This window comes from Pseudochaenichthys georgianus, chromosome 7, assembly GCF_902827115.2.
Source record: "Pseudochaenichthys georgianus chromosome 7, fPseGeo1.2, whole genome shotgun sequence".
Lineage (NCBI taxonomy): Eukaryota > Metazoa > Chordata > Actinopteri > Perciformes > Channichthyidae > Pseudochaenichthys > Pseudochaenichthys georgianus.
The window spans coordinates 3849989-3859639 of record NC_047509.1 but is presented as its reverse complement, the minus strand read 5'-3'; the positions used below and the strand labels follow the sequence as shown (position 1 = coordinate 3859639).

The 9651-nt window shown below is 40.8% G+C and overlaps 1 protein-coding gene across 1 annotated transcript in view; it reads left to right on the top strand.

Moving 5' to 3' along the window:
• Positions 1-8235, top strand: part of edem2 (ER degradation enhancer, mannosidase alpha-like 2) — a 13800-nt gene extending 5565 nt beyond the window's left edge. Inside the window, exons 6-11 of the mRNA XM_034086556.1 lie at positions 143-354; positions 1859-2000; positions 2341-2465; positions 2545-2689; positions 3931-4052; positions 5432-8235. Of these exons, the coding sequence (XP_033942447.1) occupies positions 143-354; positions 1859-2000; positions 2341-2465; positions 2545-2689; positions 3931-4052; positions 5432-5908 (1223 nt within the window). The 3' untranslated portion in view covers positions 5909-8235. The remainder of the gene's footprint in view (positions 1-142; positions 355-1858; positions 2001-2340; positions 2466-2544; positions 2690-3930; positions 4053-5431) is intronic.
• Positions 8236-9651: the final 1416 nt, after the last annotated feature.

Genomic DNA, 9651 nt, shown 5'->3' with positions numbered 1-9651 from the left:
GATGTAGAAGAGACATGGAGAAGAGGGGACACATGTTGATGTAGAAGAGACATGGAGAAGAGGGGACACATGTTGATGTAGAAGAGACATGAGAAAGTGCATTTTGCATAATAGGGGACCTTTAATTTATGAATGATTTCAGCGTTCCAGACTCCCACCGGCATGCCGTACGGTACGGTGAACCTGCTGAAGGGCGTCAGTCCCACCGAGACGCCGGTCACCTGCACCGCCGGCGTGGGAACCTTCATCCTGGAGTTCGCCACGCTGAGCCGACTAACAGGAGACCCAACGTTTGAGAACGCAGCCCGACAAGCCCTGAGGGCGCTGTGGAAGACCAGATCCGACATCGGGCTGGTGACTGCGTCTGTTTTCACTTCAGATGCAGAAATGTGTCTTCCTCCCCGTTTTTAAATTAATATATTAAAGGTCTCCTATCATGCTATTTTTAGCCATATATTCTGGGTCTCAGATATATAAAAAAATATATATAAAAAACATGTCTCTGATGTGTTTTGCTCAAAATACCAAACGGATCAAGCATTTTAGAAATCCCTCATACCCCTCTGTATCAGCTGTTAGAGAAACGCTGATTCGGGGTCCTTAGCTTAGAAAAGAGGAGGGGGAGCTAATGCCTGCTCAGAATTCTACGAGATACTCAGTTAAATGCTGCCGTGATTAAACGCAATATCATGTTCCAAACCACATCAAGGATTATTTCTGAAACAGTATGGAGCTCAAAGGCTTTTTCTCTTGCGGGTTTACCACGAGGTTTTTTTATTTCCTGCTTCTTCACACACATGCTCTCCAGTACAGGTTAGCTCTGAGTGTTAGCGATGCTAATGTAAACAAAGACCATATTACATCCAAAACAGTCGGGCATTGTTTCTGATAGCAACTTTCTGATAGGGCCGTGGGTCCACATTTCCAATATTACGTCATATCTGGATCAGCTCCGTTCTTAGAGATTTGGGTACGGAGGAAAAGAGAGAGGGTTTTGTTTTCTTACACTTTGTGAATTCCCTGACCCACCGGGGACACACATTCATGTATGAAAGACATCAACAAGTGCATTTTGCATGATCGGTCCCCTTTAATGCATTCCTCTGCTCAGTATGTTTTGACTCACTTCCGCGAGGCTTATCTCTGTGTACATGTATGACGTTTACATATATATTGCAATTCTTGGTCTTCTGCTCACGTACTTTATTAGGGTCTTAACCCTTCACGGAAAGTACCAGAAACAGCTCTTGTTGCGTTATCAGGACTTCTCTATGCTTGTCATCTCAAATAATAGAAACCAGAAATGGTAAAAGGGACATTTGTGTGTTGTGCAACGTCTGTGTAGAAAATGTTGCAGAAGTAATGAAACTTGTTAAATGCTTTCAAACAAAAAAGAAACAAATTACGATACGATACGATATACTTTATTGTCCCCGTAAAGAAATTTGTTCTGGACTCCGTCGAGATTTTAAAAGGCAGACCCCTTCGATGATGATTATTTTAAAAGGTACTGGTAATCTGGTGGATGTGGTTTCCTCATGCTTGATTTTGTATTTGTAACTGTGGGTTTTTATTTAATCTGCAGCCTTTTTTGGTCAGGACTCACTTAAAAAAAGACATTTGAAATCTCTACGGAGTTCTCTCATTAAGTTCAAGAGAGGTTAAATAAAGTCTGGAAGCTAAATCTTGCATAAAAACAGCTTTTTAGCTTACATTCTGTTAACAGTACAGAAAAGCATATAAGAGCCATCCAAATACAAACCTGTGGAAGTACAGGTTTCAATGGAGAAAGCTAAAGTATTGGAAGACTTTTTCTGACACCTGTCTGTCCCTCCTACCTGCCTGTCTCTCTGTCCAGGTGGGGAACCACATTGACATCCTGTCTAAGAAGTGGGTGGCTCAGGACGCCGGTATCGGAGCGGGGGTGGACTCCTACTTTGAGTATCTGGTGAAAGGAGCCATCCTGCTGCAGGACGAGGAGCTGCTCAACATGTTCCTGGGTGAGACGGATGGAAAAATAATGGAAAACAAAGGCTAAATACATTTAAATTAAAGGTCACCTATTATGCAAAATCCACTAGAGCACCTTTGAGTTCTTTTTAACCAAATCTCTCTCAGTGGGGCGTGGGGAGGGGCTCCTTATTTTCATCTAAAGTAACAGACAGAGAATCAGCACTTTTGAAACAGGGCTGAAACAGAGGGGATTGTGGGTAATGCTGCAATGATCTGTCTGGTGTTTCAGCCAATCAGAGACATGTCTGTATATAACTGAGAGCTGTAATATATTGATGAAAACAGTATATCGGGGACCTTTAACATCCACGTGATGTGTATTCTCAGAGTACGATCGAGCCATTCAGAACTACACCCGGTTTGACGACTGGTACCTGTGGGTCCAGATGCACAAAGGGACCGTCTCCATGCCCGTGTTTCAGTCTCTGGAGGCCTTCTGGCCCGGTCTTCAGGTACACACAGTTCACTTCTAACATATGCAATCCTTTCCTAACATAGGGTTAAACATAATCCTATAAATATTGATTGCAGTCTCTCCTGGGGAACCTGGACAGCGCAGTGAGAACTTTCCAGAACTATTACTCCGTGTGGAGACAGTTTGGAGGTCTGCCAGAGTTCTACAGCATCCCTCAAGGTTACACGGTGGACAAGAGAGAGGGATACCCACTGAGACCAGGTCAGACCACCCACCTGTGACCTGCAATCACCTGCACATAAAGAGTGTAACATATCAGCACACAGAGACACCATTAGACATGTCAACATCTTTAAAACTGTTACTGCCGTTGCCAAACAACAGCCATAAATGTATATAATGATATTATTGAGTTACTTTAAAACCAACATCAGTCCTGATAACAACTCTTTGATATTCAATCAAACAATTTTAACCCTTTTGACTTTTAGTTTGTTAACATAATGTCCCCACATGTTTAAGTCTTCAATGATTTGCAACAACATTGATTTTGATGCATCGAATCAAACACATTATCCAGCAGCGATGCCCCTAGTGGAGACTAGGATAATAGCATGTATTGGCACCTTTGGGCAAACATAAGAAATGTCTCAGTCTGGTGGAGAGTAGTGGAAACTACAGTGTTGAAGCTATGGCTCGACATTAAACAGGGTTCTTACGGTCATTAAAAACCTGGAACAGTCATGGAAATTCTAAATGCTAATTCTAGGCTCTGGAAAAGTCATGGAAACAAGTATTTTTCCCAAAGTTTTGGAAAAGTCATAGAAATGTAACTAAAGTTGCATCAAATATAATTTATATTTTAGCTCATCGCCGAAATAGTAATAAAAAAACTATAATGATAATAAATACTGTATCGTATAGTAATGAAACGTAAAATGGCATTTAACTGACGAGGTGTTTTGCTGGTGAGAGATTTTAGTTGCTTTAGCGCGTAGAAGCTAGTAAGCCTACTATTCGTTTCATATGCAGACCTTATTTTCCTATTCCATGTTAAAATAAACCATTTTCAGTGGTACCGCTGAGAAAGAGTCATTGTTTTGGTCATGGAAAATTAGGTAAAGGTCATTGAGAAGTCATGGAAAATCATGGGTGAAAAAGTGTATGAACCCTGATTAAAATCCTGATATATTATAACTTATAAATGATGCTGTTATGGCTATAGGATAAACAATGTTGGTTTTAATGGGTTTGTTCGACTTCCAGGTTTCGAGCGTCTCTATTTTGGTTACATTTTATTAAGACTTACTAAAAAAATAACCTAGATATAACTTAAATCTGAATGATGCAAAAGTATAAAATAAAGGTTTTCAGGTGTGTAATTCTTCTTAAACCTTAAAGTATGGCAGACTCTGCAGCAGCCGACCACTACACTTTCCCTGCTTGTTAAAACACATATACACTACAGTAAGATTTTCTGTGTGGCGTTTCATTTGTTTCAGAGCTGATAGAGAGCGCCATGTACCTGTTCAGGGCGACAGGCGACCACACCTACCTCCAGCTGGGCCTCGACGCCCTGGAGTCCATCGAGAAGATCACCAGGACGCCCTGCGGATACGCCAGCGTAAGATCCGTTAGAGGTTATAGGTTATAAGAACTAAACTACAACATAGCATGCTTGTATGGCAATGCAAACATGTATCAGGTATGTTTAGCACTGTGGCTGTGAGGGAGTGTGGTCGTCGTTCAACTAGAAGGTTGTGGGTTCAATCCCAGCCGTGCAGTGTGTGTGTGTGTGTGTGTGTGTGTGTGTGTGTGTGTGTGTGTGTGTGTGTGTGTGTGTGTGTGTGGCACTGCTCTGTATGAATGAGGTGTGAAAGGGTGAATGACATGAAAAGCGCTTCGAGGGGTCGTAAAGAATGGATAAAGCGCTATATAAGTAAAGTCTATTTACTATCCATTTACAATGTCCTCCATGCTAGCATGCTAACGTTAGCAGTAAACACAAAGCAAAGCTAAGGCTGATGGGAAAGCCATTAGTTCTGCAGCTACAGTATATGATCATAAACTAAAGTCAGAGCAATCACAATTACTCCGGTTCATCCTCTTTGGTCCTCTGAACCAAATGTCATGTTGCAATAATTGTTCAGATAATCTACCTTTTTAAATTGTTAACAAAACGTGATTGTTCTATCATTTATCATTTGTCTACATAAAAGGCGCTTTATAAACCAAGTCTTACTTACCTACTACTTTAGAAGCAAACAAGCAACGAAACTCATATTTTCACAGTTTTACAAGCATTTTTCGACAAAAAGGTCGCGTGAGTAGAATGTCGTCTGAGCTACTGTTGAACCAAAGCAGGAGCCACTCCCAAGGTAGATATGAAGGGATCATTTAAGGAGCGAAAAAAAGTTCCTCATTTCAGGGGATTTTACACAAATGAACATAAAAATACAATTATACATTTTATGCTAGAAGACCCTCCTAAATACTACCTTAGGTGTACTTTTTGTGTTAAACAGGTGTGTCCAAACTTTTCTCTCCAAGGGTCAAATACAGAAAAGTATACGAAGGGCTGGGCCACTCACTGGAGGTTTAAGTTAAGCAAAATCAATCAAATATAAATATTGAAAAAAAACTGCTTAAATCAAAACTCTCCAATGTATTTGTTTGGCAGTTCATCCCTGAAAACAGAAGCCTCAGATTGCTTATAATAAGAGGAAATAGGAAGGGTCTATTCCAAGCTTGTTATGTAAATACCTTATTGGGCTTTTTCTCATCAACTTAGATTTGCTAGAAAGTGTTTTTTTTTTTATTAACACACAAATACTGTGTAATATATTTTAACATGTACAATATAAAACAAGCACAAGGCTCAATTGTGGGCCATATTGCATTATACTTTCAGAATTAAAAATATGTGTACACACGTCAAAACAAGAGCATACATATTTCAAAATACATGTTTTAAGGTGTTAAAATGAGATATTCTCCGTGCAGGTGAAAGACCTGCGGGATCACCAGCTGGACAACAGGATGGAGTCCTTCTTTCTCGCTGAAACCATCAAGTACCTGTACCTGCTCTTTGACCCCGCCCACTTCCTGCACGGCGGGGCAGCGGAGGGGGACGGATCCTGGGAGGAGGGGGGCGAGGACAGGCAGTGTGTTTTAGGGGCGGGGGGGTTCATCTTCAACACCGAAGCCCACCCTCTGGACCCGGCGGCGCTGTACTGCTGCAGCCGGCACGCCCAGGACCGCCAGGAGCTCAGAGACATCCTGCTGAGCCTGCCCAAAGAGAAGAAGAAGACCAGATCGAAGCCCGCCGCCAAACACACTGAAGACCCTCCCCACGGACCATCAGCGAGCATAGCTTTAAAACCAGGCGAGAAGAAGACCCCCCCTCTGCTGTCCTGCCCCGTTCAGCCGTTCAGCGCCCGGCTCTCCATACTGGGACAAGTCTTCACTGATAACACCTGACACTCACCTGGATCACATGACCTCCTGTAACACTTGATCAGCGTGCCTCTTGCTTTTGTTGTTAATGTGAAAATGTGTTTGTCCAACATGTCCGCTTCAAGGGGAACAGAGACAGCAACATTCCCTGTGGTGTTTGAGTACTGGAGTTATGAGGATTCAAGTTTCAAGGCTTTTATTGTCATTTGTACAAAGCTACAGTGTAGATATGACAATGAAAATCTCAGGTCACAGGCTCCTCCAACAGTGCAACACAATAAAACAGATAACATAGTTAAATAATACAAACAAGTTGGAAAGCCAGTAGAGTGGTGCAGGAAGGAGTCCTTAAACCAGGAGATAAGTCAGCGTTCTGGTTCCATGTCCCAAAGTCAATCCACTGAAGAAACTGAACCGTTGACTTTAATTAAATGTATTATTTCACTTAACTGTAGTTGAAAGCAATAATATTACGTTTGATTGAAAAACATTATGTTCAACTTGATATTATTGCTTTAAACATAATACACTTCGGTGAAATCTGTTGACACAATACACTTAAAGTCAACGTGTCCGTTTTTCAGTTTGGGTTTTCGAATGTGTTTTTGATTGGATGCCTGAAATGTTGTTCGACGACATAAAATATCCCACGGGATGTCTGAAGCTCAAACGTATCTTAAAAATCAGCGGTTGCTAACGAGTGGCGATACAACATGCATGGCAACCATTAGCTGCCTTTAGCTTAGCGTCGGTGACATGAAGCCAAGTGATTGTGATGTAGTTGCTTTTTACTTCTGGGGATTTCATATATGCTTAAATAATGATGATTCTGCTGAACGAAACGTGGAAGTATCATAACCGCGTGTTTGCCACAGATCTTATTTCTGCAAAAATCCAAAATCTAGAGATGCTAACTTCAGGGTCGGCTTACAAAGGCACTTCATTTCATTTCCAAACCAGTTTACGTCCAAAAAAAATAGAGCTCATTAGTGCTGGTGAGTTTAAATGAGAGGAAGGAAGCTGCTCTAGGGAACATACAAGTTATAAAGACAAAACGTTTAAAAGCTTTCCATTAGGTGACTATTTCTTGTTTGAAATTCTAAAGACACACACAGCTTATTCAGGGTGTACGAGCATTATCCATGTTTTTGAAAATGTTACGATGAAATATCTGATTAAAGTGTTTTTACCATAAGAGTAGAAGTATCAGATTGGGTAGAAAACAAATCATTCCTAAACAGTTTTGTTGTCGTGATGAAGGTGCTCCATGAACTGATATTTAAACTGAAGGTGATATAGTTTTTTATTTATTAGAAAGGTTGTGATTGGTTGTTCGGTTTGTTATGTTCTTATCTGTTTATTACGACTCTGTATCTGCTGTTTTCATACTTAGGAAATGTGTGAAAATAAGAGTCTTCACGAAGTTTGAATTCGAAAAAATTTACAATTTCCTGCCTCAGCGCACACACGGGGTTTTATATGTCCTACGTGTGTATCTGCAGATGTGTGAATGTGTGCCGCTGCCAGGTGGAGGCCGCATGTTGAGGAAAACATATTTCAAATTCATTCATTGCACAAAGTCATTTCTGTAAAACATTTCTATTTTTGATAGCTTCTCATGTGAAAAATTAAACTATTGTCAGCATCCTTCTCCTCTTATTTCACCCTAATAGTCTCAAAGAAAACGTCATATTAATATAAGGTCATAATTACCTTGGTTCCTGATCTATTTTCCTTCCTTCCTCTTTTTGTCCCTAAGCTCCTTCAGTTGACTTCTCAAGGCCCTTTCCCCATTCTTTCCTTCCTTGCTTGGCTCTTTCCTTCCTTCCTTCTTTCCTTCTTTCCTCCTACATGTCTATTTTGCTTTCTTACTTTATTCCAAAGCTACCTCATTTCTACCCCCCCCGCAGGGTGTGTCTCTGGATCTGTTTTGGTGACTGCATGATGACTAACTGCATGTTTACTTGAGTTAAGACCAAACTTTAAAACATATTGAACTGCCTCCCTATTCTCTATCCCTCTGTTTAACATGCAACCTTTTCATCCATTTCTATTATAGCCTTCGTTAAACTAAACTCTACTTTCAAGTTATATTTCTGCTGCTTTCCATTTCCGTTCTGGGTTGATATTTCCATCGCAGATGCCTTTGAACACTTCAATTTAAACTGCAACCTCCACAAAATCTGCTATAGCAAAAATATCAACATGTAAAGTTCAGTGTTTGCACCTGCAAGTTCAGCATGTTAACATTTCTAGTACTGCCTTCACCTTGTGTGCATAGGCGGAGTTTGCGGGTGGGCATTGCCCCCCCCCCCTAGTGGCTGAAATATGTTACAGCATTACTACGTCGAAAACTGTTCCAAATATTTCGTATATCAATATTTTAATAAGGTGAGGTTTAATAAGATGCACTGGTTAATAATATTGTAGCGTGTTCAAGTAGCCAAGGGATATAGTAGTTATCAAATAATTATAAGATGTGCACAGTTATGATAAGTTTTACAGTTATGTAATGTACTGTTGTTGGGGGGAGAGACCGCCCCTGCCATATGAGTGTGTGTGTATGGCGGGCATGATGTTTTGGTCTACTTCACACTTCAGTTTGTTCACATCACTATGCAAACATTTGGTTTTGGAAAGTGTTATTAAAACAAAGCCTGTGGCCCTGGCTCTCTGAACATGTGTTGATGCAATCTGCTGCTCAGCCTCCTGTGAGTCAGTCGGAGGGGATTTACTGCAGCTCTGCAGCAACATGACGGTCACTGAGCTTTTACCTCCAATGAAATATACTTTCAAATTCCTTGAGGAGAGTTTAAAGCCAGTTTAAACATGAGAATACACCCTCGGAGCTGCAGGTGCTTTGGAGCAACCCAGTCTCACGGCATTTCGTGTTCACCAACACGATTTTTAATCTATTGATTCGTGTTCACCATCACGATTTGCCCCTTTTTTTCGTGTTGCACAGCACGATTTTAAAAGCAATGTATTTCTACTGCCTGCAGCACGTCTTTTTCTCCGGTCGGGTCGTGGGAGACCGGAAGCTGTGTGGTTCATAAAAACATGTTCTTACTCAATATCAAGCCACAATTATTGCTTTTATTTTAAATCGTATAATTTCGGACTTTTGTTGCCGTCTGTGAGGGAAATAAATGGGGCTCAGAGCCTCAGAATACGGAAATCTGTATTTTTAAATATTTTTTCCTTCTAATTTGTTATTCTTTTCAAAATAACACACTGTTATTTACTCACCAATAACACACAATTATCCTTGCTTTTATTTATTGGTTTAATTCCATAATCTCGGGCTTTTTTGGTGTCCGTCAGGAACTGAATTTCAAAATAAAAATAACCGGAAACAGACGTAGGCCTATAAGGGACATTTCGAGCATCATTGCGATTGTCAACATTTCTGAGTTTAGGATGGCCGAAGACACTACACTACCCATAATCCCCAGCTATCGTTTAGGACTACAGTCCTCGTAAGGTTATGCAGAGCGTCAAACAGCTGTGTGAAATGGAACGAAACCACGCCAGACTATCCAAAACTGGAATCGAACACCCCCCCAGAACTACACATGCTGGCTAGTGTGTTTCGCAAAATGTTCTATGGGACGTCTCTACTGAACGTTTTCGTTTTCCCCACAATTAGAAGTTGCCATTATTAAACACATTGGTGTTATCAAATGTAAAACATATAATTAATAAATGGGTGAAAATCGCTTGTGTCCATAATGCGCAGCATTAATATATACCTACATGACAGCTCA